Source organism: Varanus komodoensis, unplaced genomic scaffold (genome assembly GCF_004798865.1).
Source record: "Varanus komodoensis strain SLA01 unplaced genomic scaffold, ASM479886v1 scaffold4, whole genome shotgun sequence".
NCBI lineage: Eukaryota > Metazoa > Chordata > Lepidosauria > Squamata > Varanidae > Varanus > Varanus komodoensis.
The window spans coordinates 59646652-59668880 of NW_025335941.1; the positions used below are offsets into that span (position 1 = coordinate 59646652).

The 22229-nt window shown below is 45.3% G+C and overlaps 1 protein-coding gene across 3 annotated transcripts in view; it reads left to right on the forward strand.

Moving 5' to 3' along the window:
* ME3 (malic enzyme 3) overlaps positions 1-22229 on the forward strand; it is a 115830-nt gene that overhangs the window by 69922 nt on the left and 23679 nt on the right. For all 3 annotated transcript variants that reach the window (XM_044441451.1, XM_044441452.1, XM_044441453.1), the window contains exons 6-7: positions 6826-6987; positions 14290-14393. In XM_044441451.1, the coding sequence (XP_044297386.1) occupies positions 6826-6987; positions 14290-14393 (266 nt within the window). The remainder of the gene's footprint in view (positions 1-6825; positions 6988-14289; positions 14394-22229) is intronic.

A 22229-nucleotide genomic window follows, 5' to 3' on the forward strand; every position in this document is an offset into this window, starting at 1 on the left:
GCAGCCACACGACAATCTAACTCATTGATACTGAGAGCCATGACGGGTATCAAAACAATGTCATCCTTGCGGGAATTCCTTCAATACATGAGCCTCTTCCCTTCTCTTTTCATCCATCACAATGATTAGCCATCACAGAACGACAATCAAGAAACTGCCTCTGAGCTTGTGCAGTTTGCCTTTCATAGCATAGTAGAGTTGGAAGGGGCCATGAAGGCCATCAGGTCCAACCCCCTGCTGTTGCAGGACACCAAGTTACACCATCCCACTCGAATGGCCGTCCAGTTTCTCCTCGAATGGCTCTAGTGTGGGAGAGCCCACCACCTTCATCAATGAGTAACAGGAAGCCTTTCTGCCTCACATAGTATTACCATCCAGACAAAATTGTTCCCTTGTCCTTTTCATGCTAGAAATTAAGCACATCTGTAATACTAGCTGTACATTGTATTCATTGGTAGCCAGACTTCACTCCTGCCAAGTTCACCAGCTTTCTGGCCGTGCTCGTTCGCTGCATTGCTTTGCAAGAAATTACTCCTCTCAATATTTGCAAATTATAAGTCTGCACGATTGAACAACAAGAGCATTTAGGAAGCTAAGCAACTCAAGCTAAGAGCAATCATGTGGTTAATCTGGGGTCTGGTGTTCCTAAAACAACAGTTTCCATGGGTAGAATTGTGCATATCCAATTGAATTAGCCTTGGTTTCATGAAAGTTTAAGATCAAAGTGTGAGGCCTGCTGTTTTCTGGAGTCCCATGCTTGCTAAATTCCTGATTCCTTTACTGTTACCATCTGACCCAGGACTTCTGTCCTGGGACCAAAACCCAGTTCAAAAATAAACTGAGGCAAACCTGGTTAGAAATCCAAAGAGTAAATCCCCATCGCACTTGATGGTACACATCCGGGGTTCAGAAGCAGAACATAAAAAGATGCCGCATACTGAATGTTATCTGACTCAATATATTCCACACTGTCTCGGGCGATGTGGTTTCCCACATTCAAGGGTGGAGCATAGGTTGAGTGTGGCAGTCACTGAAATCTGGGTAAACATGTCTGAATCCAGGGCCGCTAGCAAACTCTACCTGGGTAATTGAAAAGGAATTGCTGGTTCGCTTTGGACTGTGAACTCTGAATAATTTACCAGAGTTTGTTATCTTGGTTCGGTTCAAAGATAGTAACCCACAGATCAAGAAGAACCTAGTCAAGCCATACTCAGGTGCTGAGTGTCGGTTATTGTGTTGTCTGAACCCAGCCAGAGTATTGTCTTTCCCTGTCCTATTTAGCAATGCCAGAGATTGAACCTGGGGCCTTTTTCATACAGCTGACATAGAAATGCCCAGACTCCCCTGCTTATAAACTAGTTAACACTAACCACAGTTTCTGGACCGGCCATAATGAGAAACTGTGGCTATTGGAAAATGGTAACAAAAGCTTCCCACCGCCGCCTTCAGCTGTCCGGAGAAGGAGAGGGGAGGGAAATGCACATGTTCATATGTCTACATGTAACACAATGTTATAGTTTAGCAGTTCATGTGAACCAAACCAGTGAATAATATCACCCCAGTGACAAATCATAGTTTGGTATTACATGACTGTGTGGCAGCCTCATCGACTCCCTGTTCCCACTGCACTCTGTTCCGTTAGTTAATTCCTGGTTTTCCACAACCCATAGTTTACAGTTACACTTGAACTGGGAAACTGTGGTTTACCGCAAGCCAGGAAAGCAGTTACCAAGCAGCACAAACTTGGAAAGAAAGGAGGGGAACAGATCAGGTGAGCAGAGCCTTGTTCTCATGCTGCTGGCTAGAGCCCAGCGATGGTATCTTACAAAAACTGCGCCAAAGGCTCTTGGAAAGGAGAACTGCGTGGTGGCATTCAATGCAGAAAGTCACCCCACACACAGTCAAAGAAGGTTCCAACCACTCCTGGGCACCCCCTCATCTCCCCCAGAAATCTGTGATGCTGTGTTTGAAACTGCACCACAACTGTGGGGAGGTGCTGACTCAGGTTGCCCATGGACTGTGCTGTCTCTGGGTGCCCAATTCCAAGAGGCGGCTCTGTTGATGTCGCATCCAAGCCGGACTCCAGACATCCAGGGGCACCCCGGAAGACTCGCAAGGGACTTTAGTGCCAAGAGTCCCAAGCTCTGTGCTTCCGATTCCTGCTGATCCAGCAAAAATAGCAATGCAAACCCTGCAAGCATCAATTTTAGAACAGTGCTGGGTGTCTAATTTCTATAAAACAGGGCGACATGTTCCCATCGTCATACAGTGGATAGAGGCTAAACGTAGGATGGGTGAGAAGAAAGGCAACTGCTTAAGCTGGGATTGCGCACTTTGGACTGTAGATTAATCAACTGTACTTCATTGCTTGGGGGGCATTTTATCGGGTGTTTTTGCTGGTTGAGATATTTTTGGAGTCTATTTTTTCCTGCTTCCAGGATGTAACCATAGTAAGGTAATGGATAACACTATAATTACTCTTTGTTTCTAGGCTCATGAGATAGTAAATTATCACAGTATGTCAAAAGGAAACCTGAATTGAAGTTTTTGGTAGCAATCACATTTATTTAAACCTAGTTAATTACCTGGCTAATTGACCAATCGTTCATTAGAACAAAAGCCTTGATTCAGTCGATCACGCCATCATCCTTATTTTTTTCTCTGAGCAACACTTGGTTCAAATTTGCAAGGAGAACACCTGGTGGGAGAGGATTCCAAAAGCAAGTGGAACACACACATGTTCTGCAAAGTGAATGCATCCTCTTCTCCTTTAATCAAGGTTTCACTGCTCCACAGGGCGCCTGTGTAAGCTCATTTGGAGCCCAGCTTGTCATTTGGAAAGGATGTTTGCCCCAGGAGCATCCCCTAAACCCCAGTCCTCCTCATTAGTTGCAATCAGGAACTTCCAGTGGGCAAAGCACCTCGCTGGATCTGCAGCTGTTTAATAAGGCCGATGCGATGCAGATGCGCCCAAGGTCAGCCAGCCCATCCAAACCACAAATGTACACAGTCGCGCACGCTCTCGTTTTTGAACAGAGACAATAGCTTTCCTCCACCCACGCCACAAATGATTATCCATAGATAAGTGGTTACATAATTTACCTCATCAATTAAAAAAGACGGACCGACCTGGAAAAAGAGGAAATAGCCAAATTCCTTGCTTCAGACTGAAGAGCAACGCCTATTTGCCTTCCACAACAACGACGAAAGAATGCAAGCCATATGGCATAAATTTAAACCTTCCTCCCATGATTCCCCCTCTAATCATCTGAAATATGTTAGGAATATTTTGAAATAAATTCCTTCTGAACTGGGGGAGGGGGGATCCTCTTGAAGACTATTATTCTGTTCCTAAGTAAACACGGCTTTTCTCCCACTCCCTAAAGCAGATAAATTGGTCAAAATTGTCAGTAATCTCCTAATTCTTGTGCTTTTGTTTAACTCCTTGAAATGTGTGCAAGTTAGGAAAGGAGTGTATATGTCTAAATCTTTATGTTTCTCAGAGAGGAAGAGAAAGAACAAATTATACAGTCTGCTGCCAAAACAAGCAATCTTTCATCAACATTGTTGCTGTTGTTAATGTGATCATCATATATTCATCACCAAGAGCCAAAGTTCTCTGGATAGCTTGCTACAATTCATAAGCATAAGTACAATAGTAAAAATGGATGACAATAACAATTTAAATAAAATAAAATAAGCATAAAATTCCAATATACAAAATATAGAACAGGTTAAAGTACTGTACACTGAGTTATCCCAACCTTCTTTAATGTCAGATACAACATACCCCCTGTCCCTTTTTCCTCATATATATCTCTGGCCCTTATTCATAGAATAGTATTCATAAATTCAACAAATAGTACAGCCAGAAGGGGCTGAGAAGACCATTAAGTCCAATCCCTGCTGTTGCAGGACACCAAGTTACACCATCCCACTCAGAGGGCTGCCCAGTTTTGCCTTGAATGTCTCTAGTTTGGGGGAGCCAAGGACCTCTCTTGGCAACTGGTCCCACTGTTGTATTTCTCTGACTGTCAGGAATGTTTTCCTGGTGTCTAGACTGCATCTGGTGTGCTGCAGTTTAAGCACATTGTTCCATGTCCTGTGCTCAGAGATGAGTGAGAAGAGGTCTTTTCCTTCCTCTTCGTAACACCCTTTGACCTGCTTGTGGAGTGCTATGATATCCCCTCATACTCTTCCCTTCTTGATGCTGAACATGCCAAGCTCTCTCAACTGCTCATCATAGGACTTAGTCTCCAGGCCATGGATCATCTTTGTTGCCCCCCTCTGAACCCTTTCTAGTTTTTCTGCTTCTTTCAAAGGCCTGGGTGCCCAGAACTGAGCACAGTACTGCAGGTGAGGTCTGGCAAGTGCTGACAAATTCCATCAGCACTTAGGAGTTTCTCCATCTTCAGTGGAGAAGCTCACTCCAGTGATACCACTTGATAGGTAAGTAAATCCAGCTCCATGTTAGGGATGAAGACCTTTTCAGCTATGCATAGGTGGCTTTATGCAAAGAATAAGAGGGAAAGTTCCTACCATGACAATGTAGGAAAATGATCCAAGGGATACTGAAACTGAAAAAGGGGAAGGTCATCAGGCTTGAATTTTGCTCGTTTAGACACCCCTGCATCTAAAGGAAATCAACCCTGACAGTTCTTTAGAAGGTCTGATACTGAAGATGAAACTCAGATACTTTGGCCACCTAATGAGCAGGAAGGACTCCCTGGAGAAGACCCAATGCTGGGAAGGATTGACGGCAAAAGGAGAAGGGGATGGCAGAGGTTGAGCTGGCTGGATGGGGTCACTGGGGTGCTGGGTGTAGGCTTGGGTGGACTCCAAGGGATGGTGGAGGACAGGAGAGGTTGGAGGAATGTTGTCCATGGGGTCGTGAAGGGTCAGGCACGACGTAGCGACTAAACAACAGCACATCTACTGGAGGCACTGGAGAGCCAGTGCAAATCAGAAAAGACAGCACTGGCTGGACAGATAAACATGCTACCTTGGAGTAAGTGTGACAGTGCAGAGCGGAGGCTTGCAACAGCTAGAGAGGAACTGCCATACGGAGAGGACAGGGTGGAGGCCAGTGGTTGGATAAGGGTGTTTCAAGGCAGAAAGACCCCCCACACACACACACACACGGAAATTTGCAGGACACAAAATAATTTCCCCCAGGCTGGTGGCCTCTGGATGGGCCATGCTTTCTTCCTATCATGTGGTTGCATTTTGAGTACCTCACGTTGGGAATGGTTGGCATAGACCAGTCGTGCTCTTTGGCGCCTCCTATGGGCCACCACAGGGCCTGCACCCACGTCACGAGACTATCTTGGTAGATTAAGTCTAAACTAGCAGGAATCAGGTTTTGTGCCCATAATTTAAGTTTGGGACATCACTCCTGATTAAGTGTAACAAGAACTACAAGCTGCTTACTACCACAGTAAAAGAAAAGGGACTTCGCAAAAAGACAATCCTCCTTTTGTTAACTAGGTTTCAGAGTTGCATTCTCTGCCGAGGGCTATACCGGGTACCAAATTATAATTGGAACTTGTCCCAGTAGCTGAAGGATAAGAACTAAATTACGCGACTTAAAAAGAAAAACAGGATTACAGTTCTTTTAAACTGCATTTTGCCCTTCCTGTAGATGACAAAGGCTGCAGCGACTCCCTTCCAAAGCTGCCAGCCAGATGTATGAACATAAGCAAATAAAATTGCTCCACTGAAATCACAATTGCTTCTTGTTCTTTTCTGCCCCAAAGGGCATGCGAAATGGCATCTCGGCTTTGAAAGTTCATCTCCCGTGTGCTATTCTCCTGTTTCACTTATTTCCTATCCACCTATTTCCTTATTTACAATTTTTAAAAAAACAACCTCATGTCAGTCTAGAGTTAAACAATAGTTTTAAAGGCACTCCAAGCTGGCATGAAAAAGACATGACTTCCCATAAAATATACAACTTCATTCTTTAGTACCATTCCTGCTGCTGATAAAGTAGGCTTTTGAAACAATCTTAAACCTTTCAAACCTGGTTTGTACCTTTCCAACCTATTTATCCAAGCATATAGCATGAGTGGACAAATCAGGAGTCATGATTTCCCCTTCCAGTCTGCCTCCTGGAAAAAATGACAAGTCCATCAACTTCCTGACTGTCCAGTTCACCTACCCATTCAAACTGCCCCGTCAGCCGTACCACGTGTAACCCTGATCCACTTGGAAAAAGGACCAGCTACAAATTCACAGTCTTCCTGAACCAGATCCTCAAGAATGGATCATAGAATCACAGAACAGTAGAGTTGGAAGGGGCCATGAAGGCCATCAGGTCCAACCCCCTGCTGTTGCAGGACCCCACATTACACCATCCCACTCAGGTGGCTGTCCAGTTTCTCCTTGAATGTCTCTAGTGTGGGAGAGCCCACCGCCTCTCTAGGCAGCTGAGGAAACTTTTCCTGATGTCCAGCCTGAATCTGGGTTGTCGCAACTTGAACCGATTATTCCGTGTCCTGCACTCTGGCATCAGCAAGAAGAGCTCTTGACCTTCCTCTTTGTGACAGCCTTTGAGGTACTTCTAGAGGGACATCATGTCCCCCTCAGTCTTCTCTTCTCAAGGCTGAACAAGCCCAGTTCTCTCAGTCTCTCCTCACAGGGCAGCGTTTCCAAACCCTGGATCATTTTTGTTGGAAAGCATGTTTGCTTTTGAAAATGCTGAATGATCTTCCAAAATGGCCCCATTTCTCTACAGATACAAGGTTGGCCTTCACTCTGTTTCATAAAGGTTCTCGCAGAGCCATACGAAAAGCAAAACCCCGGCCTCCCTTTCTTCCTTTGCAGGCCATCGTGGTGACAGATGGGGAGAGGATTCTCGGTCTTGGGGATCTGGGCAGCTACGGCATGGGGATCCCGGTCGGGAAGCTGGCTCTCTACACCGCCTGTGGTGGCGTGCACCCGCAGCAGTGCCTCCCTGTCCTTCTAGATGTCGGCACAGACAATGAGGTGAGACCGCCTGGTTTCTTTTTCTACTGCTGGAGCCTCAGCCTGGTGGGTGGCGTCCATTCCATATCTTGCTGCAGGCCCGTTTACGGGTATTGCAGCAAAAACAGCAAGCAACCCTGTGGCGTCCCGAGACTAACAAATTTATTGGATCATCAGGTACATGATTAAATGCATGAGGCACTGCACACCAGCCTGCTAATGCAATGCTTTGCGCCTCTGATGAAGTGCGACAGGGTCCCAAAAGCTGATGCGACAATCCGTTTGTCGGTGGCTTGGAACTCTTAGTCGCGGAATTATAAAACAACCTGCTGGATTAGTGTCTGTATCTCAGAGAAGTGTTAGCCTAATTTCTGAGCTCAAGGATGGGGGGAATTAGAAAGAACATCAGTAGAGAACACAATTAAACACCTGGGGCAACATCCAACGGGGCCAGAGTGTGGTGGGACACATGTGAGCACAATGGGAAGGGAGCGGGTCGTGAAATACACCCTCGTTTCTGGAATGGGACAGGTCCGCAGAGCTCACAGAAGGCCTGTCCCATCTTGAGAGGCCTGGAAACTAGCTTTCCAAGCGTGGCTTTAGGCCATGTGAGCTTCCTGCCGCAGGAGCAGTTGGCCCTACAGGCAGAGCAGGATGAGTGCCGGGACAGCAGCGACTCTGGATCATTTTGCCTGTGACAGATCAAGCCATCCAGAAAAGCTGTAAAGAGAAAGACAACTTGATAAGAGGTAACTCGGTAGCAGTTCAAGCCAGCTGGAATCACTTCCCAATGCTGTTGAAATCCTGGGAGAACAGAACAGGGTGGACTTCATCAGGCGGCTGAGGATGATGTCACAGAACCTTGTCTTCAAGGAGAGTGCCGCAGTTCAGGTGCCAGCACTGAGAAGGCCATTATCTGCAGGAGCTGCTCATCAAACCTCCAAAAGCTGGGACTGCAGAGTTTTTGAAAAGTTCAGAACTGAGATAGCAAGCTGCCGCCATTGCCTCTGCTAATTGGATCACAGCCTCCCCCGCTGAGGAGGGGACCGTTGTGTAAATACCTGTGGGTGACATCCAAGCTCAGGGGAAACTGGGCTTGAACAGAGCCACTGCATCTCAGCTATGAAGGAGCAATACTGGGAAAGAGCTTTTGACTTCATCCCATGCTTTCAGACTTCCCAGAAGGAGCCGCCTGACCGGGTTGGGAAATTTCTGGACTAAGATAATCCAGACATTCTCTTCTTATGTTCCAGTTAAGAGAGACAAGCATGAGTTCCAGGACGTTCCTGAGTCGTTTATTTTATTTATTATTAAGTTTATATCCTGACATTTTTCTCTTGCAAAGAACCCAGAGTGGCTGACATGATCCTTCTCCTGGTCTTCATTATATCTTCACAACAACCCTGTGGGGGCGGGGGGTAGGCTTAGAGGCAGCGGCTAGCCCAAATTCACCCGCTGAAATTCATGGGCAAGGTGGGAACTAGAACCTAGTTCTGCCAAGTCCCAATCCAGTACTTGAACAGCTACGTTAGCACTCTGGATGACTCACCGTAACCTAGAGTTGTAAAGAAACCCGGGTTGTTGCGATGTACAAGCCAGGACATTTATCACAGAATGACCTATAACTTAGAAATCTCTCTAGACTTGTGCAACGTTAAGAGTGCTGAAGAATCCAGCAAGGCCTATCAAGGACCTTGATGCGATGTGCGCATCACAGACAGACCTTGGGGTTCGCATGAGAATGGAGCATCCCTGCACTGTTGTGGGGTCTGGGCTGGCTGGCTAACCACAGCCACAAGCCGCCCTTACTGGGTTCACAGGACACTGCAAGCCACACCAGGGGTGCTGATTCTGTTAACTGTACGGACATGTGGCTGGCAATGGAGGTGGGTGAGATAAGCAGTGGTAAGGGAAATAAGTCCAGTCCTTCTGTCATATATGCAACACGAAGTGTGTCCCTGCTCAGAGGTAAACCCCATGGAATTCTAATGGGACTGACTGCCAAGGCGGAGCTTGCAGCCGAAGGGCCTCGGCAAATAGCAGGTGTGTCCTGAGACACTTACGAGGTGTGTAGGGTTGCCTGAATGTACCTCCATTCACAGATGCAAATGGCCACACGGCTAGGAACTCCTGCCTTGCAGAAGCCCTGGGTTCAGCAGGTCCCGTGAGAGCAGAGGAAGGCTGGAAGCCATGCTCTTGGCACTGGTCAGAAACATAAGTGGCTTTCCTGGCAGTGGAAGCTTTAGGCGTCAGCCCCATCTTTCAGCACAGGCAGTTAAAAGAGTTGAAAAGGTCCTGGCCAGGCAGAGACCGATTTCCCTTTTCCTGTGATAATCACAAGGAAAGCAATGCATCTCCATGCCTGTTTGAAGAAGATGCTATTTCAGCATGTGGCAAATCCCTCTGTGGATGCTTAGAGACTAATTAATTTCAGGGCTTTGCCAGATCACAAACTCCAGTGCTTTCCATAATAATGCAAAAGGATTGCATCTGTTAGTGGTTTTTTGGCTAATGGCTCCAAGCAGAGAGGTTTAGGGTTGTCCCATGCCAGAAGGGACATTTGCAAAAGTGTTTTGCTTGCTTGCTTGGAGCCATGATTAATTGAGGTGATCGCATTGAGTCAGCGAAATTTTTAAGAGAGGAAAAGCACGTAAAGCAGCTTTTCGAAGTTGCCAGGTTATTATCTAGAATGGGGACAACACAAAGACTGAGTATTGGAACATGCATGAGATTCAAGTTGGAATTCTGAGAAAAGTTACTTGATCTAAGTGCAACCCATTTAGATCAATTGTTCACCACATTTGTACCCCACCCTTTCTGCATGATGCTCAGGGTAGGGAATTAGGAGATCTGGATTCCAGTCCTCACTCAGCCGTGAAGCTTGCCGTCACTGGCTCTCTTGCCTGAGCAACCTCACAGGGTTGTTGAGAAGGTGAAACGGAGAGGAGGCGACTCTTTCAAGCCACCTTGGGTTTCTTGCAAGAGCAGGGAAGGTGGGATATAAACATAGCGTATAACAACGAAAAGAATCCTCACCTCCTGTATCAGGGTATTCTATGAATCAGTGATGCATTTAGCCTGAATGGCCCTTTTATATAGCTTTTACAGATGTCTTAATTTTTTGTGTTTTAATTGCTATTAATGTGTTTTAGTTTTATGCATTGTAAGCCACCTAGGAAGTTCGGCAGTTATAAATACATGTATAAATATATATAAATGACTTTTATAAATAAGTATTTTTCTTGGCAATCTTGAATCTGAGGTTCTTCACTCTTTTGGAGAGAGTTGTTGGAGGGAGAAATGCCGCTTTCCATCCACGTCTACTGCCTGAATGAGAGCCCATGGGAGGGCGGAGCACATAAATACTTCACAAACACAAAAATGCTGGCCTCCATCCCGCTCCATTGATGGGAGACGGAGGTCATTATCCTGCCAGCAAGTACCAAAGAATCAGCTCTCCCATGCAGCACGTTGAAGCAAGTTGAAAGAAAAGATCCTACGAAAGTTTGAACCAAGAATTCTGCATAGTAGATGGCAATGCATTTTTGTACTGTTGTAGTGCAAATTTCAATTACATTTTATTTATATTCAGTTACATTTTACAAAGTTTGATAATACTAGGGAAACCTCACTGTTTTACCATATTTATTTCTGTGCAGTATTTGCAGTCTGTCCTGGTCTTTTATCATCGATCAGCTTTTAATTTCTAGTTGTTTAACCTCAGCTAAAAGGCAAGTTCCCATGATGAGACTGTATATTCCAGTTTTTAATGGCTTTTTCCAGCTTGCAGTGATGCACTGAAAGGGCAGGCGCTATCTGGGTGTCAGTACAGTGAAGTGCTGTGTGGGGAGAGGCACAGAGAAATGTGGAGGGAGATTAACAGAGTATAAAGCTATTTCTGCAGAAAAAATCAGCAAGTACAAGAAATTAATTCCAGGAATGTTCCCTTCACTTTAAACACAAGAAAAATGACTGTATTATAAGCCATGCATAAAAAGCAAAGCAAGCCATGTTGGTCTAGAAGAAATATTCCAAAATCCATGATGGAGTTTTTATCAGGACCAGCATTTTATAAAGTACTGATCAGGATTTTGAATTTTCCAGAGCTCTTTACTGAACTGGACATTATGCAAAATAGGAGGTGGAAGGTGATTGAGAGGGAAATGGTGTGATGTCAAAGTCACAAAATTTGTATTAGCTACGTATAGTCTTAGAATGGAGTGTAGGGAGCTAGAGTGGTGTAGTGGCTAAAATGTTGATCGGGAGACCGGGGAGATCTGGGTTCCACTCCCCACTCTGCCAGGAGCCGTATGGCCAGCCACGGACTCTCAGCCTAACCTACCTCACAGGGTTGTTCCCAGTGCTTTTTTTGTAAGAAAAAAGGTGCCAGAACTCATGAAATTATTTACCTTTCACACGTAGTCCATCACTGTACACACACCCACGCACATCCGTTGTGTAACGAATCATAACGGTTGCCGCCCACAGGAAGCACTCAGCGCGCGACCACACGACCAATCACAAGCCGAGCAGCTCCATCACAACCAGTGCGAAGTGCGCGTGCATCGGATTCGACACACAAGCAGCCCGCATGCACCGTTTTAATGATTTGGCGCCGACCTGCTACGCTCGACAGGGCGATTCAAATCCACATGGACCAAACATCAAATTTTGAAAAGTTACTTTTAAAACTTGGAAAACCTGTCGAAAAAAGGTGCCGGAACTCCGTTCCGGTGCGTTCTACGACAAAAAAAGCCCTGGTTGCTCCTATGAGGATAAGATGGAGAGCAGGAGCACCTTAGAGGCCATCTTGGATTCCTTGCAAGAGGAAGAAAGTGGGGTATAAATGTGATGCAATAGTGATGTATACCCCACTATTGTGCCAGTGCATTTAGGCAACAAAACTGTGTGCATTTTTTGTGGGCGCTCTCCACAGAATACAGCCTGCAGCAGGGGCCTGCCCAACCCCCCACCAGACGCTTCAGAGCTGCTTATGCCTGGCCGAGATGTATTTATAGTAAAGGGGAGGATGCAGGTTTTTACATGAAAACTAGACAAAAATTGTATTGCGGTTGAGCGCTGAATGTGTGAAAGCTGGCAGGAAACATGGTGCTCGAGGAGAGCTTTGTGAATACCCTGGATGGACAGGAAGACAAATAAGTGGCTTCGAGATCAAATCAAGCCAGAGCTTTCCCTGGAAGTAAACATGATGAAGCAGAGGCTGTCGTACTTCAGTCACATCCTGAGAAAGCAAGACTCACTGGGGAAGACAAGAATGCTGGGACAAGCTGCAGGCAGAAGCAGGAGAGGAAGACCAAATATGAGACGGATCTCTTCTATACGGGGAGCCTCAGCCTTGTGTTGGCAAGACCTAAGCAGGGCTGTCAAGGGCAAGGCATCTTGGGGGGCCCACGTTCACAGGGCCACCATGAGTTGGAGATGACCAGATGGCATGCCAGGATAACAACCATGGTTACATTGCTGATTACAGGATAATGCATGCACCGACACAAAATTTTCATTCACCTCAGGTGACCGCAGCAGCAACGGATTGGACCATCCTAATTGCGGGCCCCCCTTTTGGATGCTTGCTGTTATTTCAGCTGGTGCCTCCTTAATTTTTTCCTGTGCAGAAAAGATTGCTGTGGAATCTTCCCTGTTCCACTCTGGACGCCATTATGGCACAGCAGAGAGGAGAATGAGTCACAGTGCAGGGAATCCCCTTTTATGTTTCCTGGGGAAGGAACGCACCTGTTGTTTTGTCTTTGCAAAACAACAGAAAATTTAGGTGAGACAGTCTGCAAGCCAACCACGTAGCCTTGGGGACAATGGCTCCCTGGATGGGGTGTCCTCGCATCACTTATCTTTATTCAGCTGTCAATTCCTTACAGGATGAAAACAGGATTCCCTTCCACTTAGTCACCAGAATCAGTAGCTCATTCCACCAGTCAACAGACCTGTTTCTGTTTCCATCATTTGATGCAGGACCCCGGTTCCCACCATGCTAATCCGGCACACACTTCCTATGAGTCACTGGTTAAACTAGACTTTCCCAGGATGGCTGGGATGGACTGTCCTTTTTCTTACAGCAATACGAGCCCACTGTGCAATTTGGAGCTGCGGGATGGGAACGAAGTACTTTAGTTCTTCAAAAGACAACTGACTGTGAACCATGAAAACTGAACACTGGTCGAGATGGCCCTTTGCTCTCATCCAGTGTGGCTCTTCTCCTTTTGTTAAACATCTGGGCATTTTTTGCCACGACGTTAACATAAGCATGGGGAATTTGTAGCTGTCCAGATGTTCTAGCCTACATAAGCCCTAGAGGGATGCTGAGAGTGGCAGGTCCCAAGTTGCTCACCAGTGTGCCAGCAGAGCTTGGAAAGTGAGATGACGTGTAACAACTTTCCAAGACCTTGCTCTGTGATGCTTAGAAATCCCTCCCATGTGATCAAATTTCGGTCTGATCCAGTGAAGCAGTTGTCATATTCCTGCTCTTACCACTCACAGCAAGGAGGGCTGGTACAGTGGGAGAGCCAGTAGGGCTGGAACAACCCACAGTAATGCTGGAACCCAGAACAAAGGGTGGACCTTACACCGAAAAAGGCATTTTGTGTTTGCTTTGTTCTGCAGATGGAGTATGTAATTACTCAGAAGCCAGATATCATGGTATCTTGAGGAACATGCCTTTCTGTCTCACATGGCAAAAAGCAATCTGCAGGCAGACAAAGTTTCTTTTCTAGATCAAGAGAGGTATTTCTACCACTCTATATGACTCTGGTGCGCCCGCAACTGGAGTATTGTGCTCAGTTTTGGGCCCCTCATTACAGAAAGGATATAGCCAGGTTAGAGTCAGTGCAGCGTAGGGCCTCAGGGTTGGTGGCCGGTTTGCAGGGGATGCCGTATGAGGCGAGACTGAGGGAACTGGGTCTCTTCAGCCTGGAGAAGAGGAGACTCAGAGGGGATCTGTTGGCGACATACAGGTATGTGAGGGGGTGTCACACAGAGGTGGGTAGAGACCTGTTCTCCCTGCAGAGGAAAGCAGGGCGTGCTCCAACGGAGCAAAGCTCAGGGAACCCAGGTTCCATTTAGATGCCAAAAAGCACTTCCTGACAGTCAGGACCCCAAGGGTATGGAATGGGCTCCCACATGAGGTCGTAGAGGCCCCATCGGTGCAGGTGTTCAAGGACAGGCTGGTCATGCACATGGTGGGCATGTCGTGAGCAGAGCCAGCTGGTGCCGGAGGTCAGACTAGATGGCCCGGGAGACCCCTTCTGACTCGCTCTGTTTCTATGTTTCTATGTTTCTCTTGCTCTGTTTTAGGCCCTCCTGAATGATCCGCTCTACATTGGTCTGAAGCACAAGAGGGTCCGTGGGAAGCAGTACGATGACCTGATAGATGAATTTATGCAAGCGGTTGCTAAGAAGTGAGTGGACTTTCCAGCACACACGTTTTCTCCCATGAGCTGCCCTGCTTAACAAGGAAAGGTTTTAAGAGCATGTCATATAAACATTCCATTTTCTATGCTTCTCTCGAACAGAGAAATCCACTGAAGGGGCGTCTATGTGGAAGTCCTAAATTTGGTCCTTGTGCTTGACTGCTCTTGTCTCAAGGTCATTTATGTCCATGCAATTCTGCTGGGAGGGTGGCAAATTTGGAAGGATTTCTGGGGGTTATCACAAGGGCCTCTCCAAAGCAGTAACATGTGAAGTGGTTAACCCACATCAGGGCTGTCCCCCTTCCAGCCACATGTAGAAACTCAGGTGGCACAATATTCCGCCCTACAGCAGCAAGAGAAAACTAGCACGTCAAAGAGAAGGCCAGACTGGAACCCAAACAAACATTGCTAGTGTTCTGTGCACAGGTGATCTTTTAGTATAAAGAAACGTTCATCTCCTGGTGTCCTCCAGAAGTTTCTGGCTACATCCCTCCTCATTGTCTGGGCTGCTGGAATGGGAGTGATACAAAACATCTGGAAGGCACTGTCCTGGGGAAAACTGGTATACTGGAAGATTCAGGTGTGGGGATTATTTTCACCCTTTATGGCATGATCCCTGCTCTAAAAAAACTTCCCAAAAAGTGCTCTTTTGATACAGCAGCAAAACTGGAAGGTCTCAGTGTTGTCTAAGGAACCTTGAAATCATCATGAGGCAGGAACACTGAATACGTGGGAAATGCCTCATGCAGAACATCTGACAGTGGCTGCACGCTCCCATCAGATCGGAGGCAGTATGTCTAGTCCTCCCAGTTGCCTGGAAGATGATCAAGACTATGCACTGCACACGTGGTTTCCATGTGGGCTTCCTACCAGCAGTTGTGTGAATGGAATGCTTGAGAGCAGGGCTCTTGTTTGGCTTTGCCTTCTTAAACTTGGATTGGTCTGGAAAGAAGCCAAGCTATTTTGCATCATTGCTTGCATGTGAATCCATCTGATGTGCACAGTTGTGGGAAGAGCCTCGTACCCGTCTAATTTAACAAGTATGTGCCGTTCCTAGAGGTGGGAACATGGTGGCTGCATAGATTTTTTTATTTTTTTATTTATGTAGGAGACGTCTAAATATTTACAAATAGTGATAAATAGTGATATACAAATAGTGATAAATAGACATACATATATATTTCTGGCAGAGATGTAAGATTGTGTCACAGTGGCTTGTGCTTTCCAAAGGTTGCTGTTCCTGCTTCGAAATGCTTTGTTGCCGTTCTTGTTTTTTTAATGGGCCCAGAAACCAGATAGCATAGGCATTTAAATTCTCGTGAGAGCCTCTGAGCTGTACTACACATTTCTCAGAAAAATATGGGAAAACAGCAGGACATGGGGAAGGGAAATAAGTGAGATGTCATTGCTCTAATATTGTAATTCATTAGAAACATCAGGCAGCTATTCCAGTTTCCCCAAATTCCAGTAGACATGTCATTAACTACTAGATAAAGGACATTTGGGCAGTCATTCTTTTCCAACAATAATATATTTTTGGAATAGCTAAGCAATAGACATTGTTGTGCTGATGTACAAACTATTCTCCCTAAGCAGAATATGGAAAATAAGTAGAAAATAAAGGAGTCTTGCAACCCTTTGAAGAATTAACTAATTTATTATAGCGTAAGCTTTCATGGGCTGTTTGATAGTTTTCCAGATATCACAAAATTTGGTTTTGCTCCAACAGACTAACACACCAAACTCCCTGGAAAGAGCTATTATATAGCCAATAAAATACTGGCCTGGTGAGATCCAAAATATAGTAGAGACTGATAATCAAATTGCATCAAAGAACAGATACATGGGCCTTTATCTTACAGCACTTATGGCTTATCTTTCCCCCCCTGCCAGTTAAAATGGGCTTGCTCCAATTAAAGCACTAAAGCTTCGACTGCCCAATCTGCCAATTAAACTGATCATAATATAACTTAAAGTCCTGGTAGTACTACAAGAAAAAAAATCAGTAGCAGTATTCAAAGCCAAAATGGAACGGTGTGTACGTCCCCCAGTCCTTGCCTTGATTTCTTGCTTTCTCTCTACCTGATATTCACCACAACTGTGTGCATGTTTACTCAGAAGCTTCCGTGCTCCATGTGCTCATTGGATACCCGTAATCCTCCATGTTTGCAGGGTTGGGGACTCCAATATTGGCTGGCACTGCCCAACGGCTAAAAAAAACCATTGAAAACAGCCAGCTAAAAGTGTTATCTGTTCTGGTGACAATTTCCTTGATAAACCTCCTGCCTTGAGAATTGCAAAAGCACAGCAAGGAAAAATGCCACTATATCTCTTGCAGAAGGGCATTGCTGAGCTTCAGACCACAGTCTGATCCTACCAACTCCTTTTTGAACTAGTGAACAACCCCACACACACACCTTGATTTGAAATTGGCTTAATAATTAGGAGCATCTTCAGAGGACACGCTGCCTCCTGTAGGTTCTAAACTGGCTTGTGATGCTTAGCTGGGGAATCAAGCACTGAGAGGAATCGAGTCTTATTCCTACGTAGTCCAGACCCATTGAAATGAATGGAACCTAAGTTACTTAGGAGCACATAAAGTCACATTCATTTCAGTACATCTGCTCTGTGTAGCATTAACACTGAATAGTACCCATTAATGGCTAGCTAGGCAAATTTATATTCCAGTCTGTGTAATTATGAAATTAAGCAACTTTATTAGTTTGATCATTTCCAGAAGAAGGAGTTCTGAGCAGGTCCTTAGCAGATGTTAATAGGTGAGGGGGCCATCAAGAAGTGGTACTTAGGAGTGGTACGTGAAGAGTTTTAGGGCCAGAATTCTCACTATGACAATATGATCCTATATAGAATTCTTCTTGCAGACCATGCTTTCATCTGGACTGCTGATTGCGAAAAACCATGCTAAATAATTCACTAGTTGAATATTTAAAATAAAACTGACCTCCCTCATGAAGAAGGGATCTTCCCCCCACTTTGAGGGGATCCCCCTCCCATGCACACGGTAGGTCACCCGTTCCCTCTAGTGCGCTCCTCACTCTCGGTGTGGCATTTTCAGGGGACAGGAGGGGCAGCCCTATTAGAGGGCAGTGGGAGGTTGCCTCCCATCAGCACAATCGACCCAGTGCAAGCTTGATCTAGTTCCCCACTGCCTTGCTTGTTTCCTCGCCTTCCCTCTACTTGATATTCAACACAATTGCAGGCTTGTTTACCCAGAAGTTAACCCTGTGTCTGGTGGAGCGTAGAACCCATTGTGTCTAGGATTGTAGGCCTGGAGTGCAATTCTGTCCAGACTGAGCTTCAGTCCAGCTCATGGAAACTGAACTGAAGGGCCTAGGAGCACGCTGCTGAGCTACAGTTCTGTGCCTGCACGTAAGTGCCAGCCGCCTCAGTGGTACCTGTCTCCAGAGAAACATGCACAGGCCTGAGCTGTGCATCTCCTCCTCCCCTTGTTCCATCAGCATCGCTCTCGCCTGCAACCCGGAACGGGCAGCACGACCACCATCAGCCACAGTCATGCGGAAAGCGCTGGCTCCTCCATTCAGGCCCACTCGCTTGACGGGTGCCTGGGTGAGCAGATCCGCCCCTGCACTCTGAGGAGCGCTGCCACGGAAGCCCAATTAAACTGTCAGCTCCTCTCTCCCATTTCCTTTCACATCGCAGCCCATTCTGCCAGGGCAACGGTGAAAAGGAGTGGATTTCTCCCTTTTATCCGTCTGTCCTGTTTTGACAGCCCACCACAAGATGAGGATAGTTCAGGTATCAGAGATGACGGAACGTGGTGCAAGAGAAATGAAGAGAAAGCAGACGTGTCCTTCCACTTCTGTCCCAACCCGTATCAAAAGCACCTAAAAAGCACCCCTGGACTTTAGAATAAAATGGGGCAAGTTTATTTATTTATTTATTTAGAAAATTTCTATGCCGCCCCATTCGCCGAAGCCTCGGGGCGGCTCACAACATAAATAACTTCAATTAAAATAATATAAATTAACAGTATAAGATAAATTATCAGTATAAAATAAGTCGCCCTGGCCAAAGAATAAAATAAAAAAATACTATTAACAGTTAAAATGACGTTTGAATAAAAAGGTCAGCATTGGCATTAAGGAAGAAGGGGCAAAAAAAAAAAAAAAAATTGAACCCGAACACCATTATGATGTGAAATGGGTGCGCACGTGTGTTTTACTGTGAAAGGACATGGGCTTGTCTCAGGCTCAGATTGTAGCCTTTAGTCTGAATATGTAAAGACTAAAAGCGTGCAGAAGAGAACACGCATGCAAACCTAGTCCAAATGCCCCAAAACTTACAGGGCTGGCTTCAGACCTTCGCATGGCCACCACAAAGACTGGGAGCGTGTCTCTGAGCACACTCACCTTCACATTCCTGGAAACATCGTGCAGCCCGGAGCCTGCTAAAGCTCTAAGGTTAGAAATCCCCTCTAGCCCCCCTTCCCCCCATACGTAATTAGCCCTCCCCTGTTCAGGCCCCTTTCTTGAGAAGGGCTATTGAGCTGACTACCTGCGAGAACAGCCAAGAGCGCCACCTGTAGCTTGTTTTGAGTTTTGTTTTGCAAATAAGTTGCATACAACATGCCCTGCTTAGTGTATATGGATGGATAGGCTACAGTGGAAACAAGCTTAATTGCAACTCTACCCCCAGAATAAAAGTTTTAAACAGCAAGAGAGCCAGGGTGGCGCAGTGGTCAAGAGCCTGGGACTGGGACTCAGGCGACCCGGGTTCGAGTCCCCGCTCGGCCATGGAGCCCGCTGGGTGACTCTGGGCCAGTCACGGGCTCTCAGCCCAGCCCGCCTCACAGGGTTGCTGTTGTGGGGATACGATGGAGGAGGGGAACGATGTAAGCTGCCTTGAGCCCGTTGTAGGAAGAAGGCAGGATATAAATCGAAAAAAGAAGAAAGAAGAAGAAGAGTTGAGATAAGGGCTGGGTTCACACAACGCAGGAAGCAGCCTATGCGGTTGCCACAGTGCAGTTTTTTGCCATGGTTTGTCCAACAGATGATCAAGCGGTTTCTATGTTATTATGGTTTCCAGCCTCCCCAGCTAGTCCTCTTGCTGCTGGCATATATCCCATGAGCCACTGTGCCTGAAATTTGATCTCAAGGTGCACCACTCTCTGCTGAGTCACCTTTCCCTTCCTCATCTTTCCCTGGAGCAGTTCCTAAAGCAGCCACTCTTTCCTAAGGACTCTGTGGTCATCGTATACCAGGATCATGGAAACCATGATCCTGGGTTCAGACAACAGAAAAAAACATGGTGGTACAGAGAAGCCATAAAACAAACCATTGTTTCTTATTATGGTTTCTAAAGACCAAACTTTCCGTGATGAGATACCATAACTGGGTTTGGACAATGGTATAAAACCACCATTGTGGAAAACTCACAAAGATGCCATGAATTCAACAGTTTTTCCATGTTTGTCTCCAGCAATTTACTGTTCCTAAACAGAGTGATTCCATTTCGCCTGCCATGAAAGAGCCGTCCTTTATGAATATCCCAATTTTCTTTACGGTCATCTAAGCGGCTGCCCATTCTGTTATCTTATGGTAGTGAATTCTAGAATCTAATTACATAGAACCTGCCAACTTATCAAATCTTAACTAGTTTTTGTGGGATTGGCTTAGGTCATAGAGCAACAGTTTAAAAAGGAGTAATTTATAAACTGTCTAAATTTTTAAAAAGGAGTAATTTATAAACTTGCAAGACTTTCAGATACTGAAAGGTCTTGGAAGTAACATGAACAGGAAAACAAAACTAGACAGTTGTGGTTTTGGAGAAGCACGGCTCGATCAGACAATTACTCTTAGCTGAAATAAAAGCAATTATGTCGCTCTAAAGATGAAATTAACAAGAGAGAGAGCAGGAGAGAAATGGGAAGAAATAATATATGAATTGGCGGAAACAGACTTGAAATTTCGAGGCATTCCAGAGGGCTCAGAAAGGGGCAATTTATTTATATTCTTGGAAATATTTATTTCTTAGTATATTTGGTTATATATTATGGGTAGGATCCTTAATAAAGCTGGAAAACTTGGACCAGTGGATGTGGATTTCCCCGTCACCGTCATGTATTCATAGCATCTTCAGCCCCCTGGAAATTCTATCCAGAGTCAGGAGCCCCTGCTGAATGGGCTGATTGGTGGTGCAGAGGAAGGGGGGTCCCCAAAATTGGATAAAGTAAGCCTCTTCCTTTCGTAGTAGTTCACTTCCTCTTATAGAAGGGAGATTCCAGACTCAGCCTCATGTGTCTATTGGACATGGAGTCTGCTTTAGACTCTGTTCTTTGCTCGTGTCATGAAATTGGAGTATCCATGGGATGTCTCAGTAGTATTTATAAGAATTAAGAATTAAAGAAGCAGAGGAATACACATAGCAGGGCACAGAAAATTGATTACGTTAACTAATGAGGTAATGTCAAAACTACATAATCTGCCTGTAAATATGTTATATTGCTAGCTTTTAAAGATCGTTACCTCTTTAATGCTTTCATTTTCACATATTTTAAAATTGCCAAAGGTTCCAGAAAAATAATAAAAAGCAAAAAAAAAAAAAAAAAAAAGAACCTTGACGTAAAATTATTAGATAACTTTGTGGTGGGTTCACCATTAATCCCCATTCATTTGCCTTTGAATTGGTCTAGCATGAATTGATGTTCCAAAACAGATCACATTATCCCAAAGCTTTGAACAAAATCAGCCATTCAAGGCATAAATAAACTTAGCAGTTGTGGCCCTTGGTTTTAATATCATGCTGTGAGATGATGTTGTAGCAATTCCATGAAATACTTCATCATTACTTGCTCCATGTCAGGTTCAGAAGTGATTAAATTGGAGGGAAATCTCTCCTTACTTATTTTGGCTTCGTCATCTTTTCAGTGCGAAAGGTGCAAACAGATTGATCTCTTGGTGCTACGCCTGGGAATTTTCCACCCAGCAGCTGCATTAATTTGTTGGCAGAGTCCCACTGAGAGGTTGTGGCCTTCTATCCGCCTGAGTGCTGATTCCTGATATGTGATGACGTGATAAATGTCAAGGACGGGATGGGTAAAATACCTGTTCTTTTAATAAGGCCAGATACAACCTTCCTGGTGAAGACCAACCTGATAATACATGGCTGTAAGCCAGTGTTTATCCAACTGCTTTGCACAAATGTCCCAAAGAATGAAATGGGTTGATATTATTGCTCTTATCGAGTCTTTTAATTGATTGTTACAGCATTCCGTGATGTTCTCCTTAATTAGTTTTAAAAGATAAAATAAGCATAAATGGATGGATGGATAAATACTTTTTCAGACATAGGGAGCCCTTTCCAGCAACTGGGAAGGCCCACGGTAAGAATGATTTTATCCCTTAAAGCTGAGTAAACCTCAAGTACTCTACACATGTTGGGTACCATCCAGAAAAGGTTTAGTCACAGCTGATTCACTAGTAATGCCTTAGTTGTAAACTGCCCAGAGAACTTTGACTATGGGCAGTATAGAAATGAAAATGATGGTAGTGATGATGATGATGATCGTTGAGAAATTTATGTCAATCCCCCCTCAGTCTTAGAGGGAAAAAGGCCTTGTTCTCACTCAAGGCATTAAGTGTATCTTGATGGTACCACTTCACACGACGAGTGGGTTTTGCGCGACACACTGCCTGTCCATCCCAAAGAATTCCTTCTGTGTAGAAGACTAGATGTCAGAGAAAACATCTGACCTTGCTTTTCCCTGACATGGTAGTTGTCTGTGTGCAAGGAAATTGTGTCAGTCATGGTGGAAGAACATGTCAGTTCAGATGAATTTAGCCT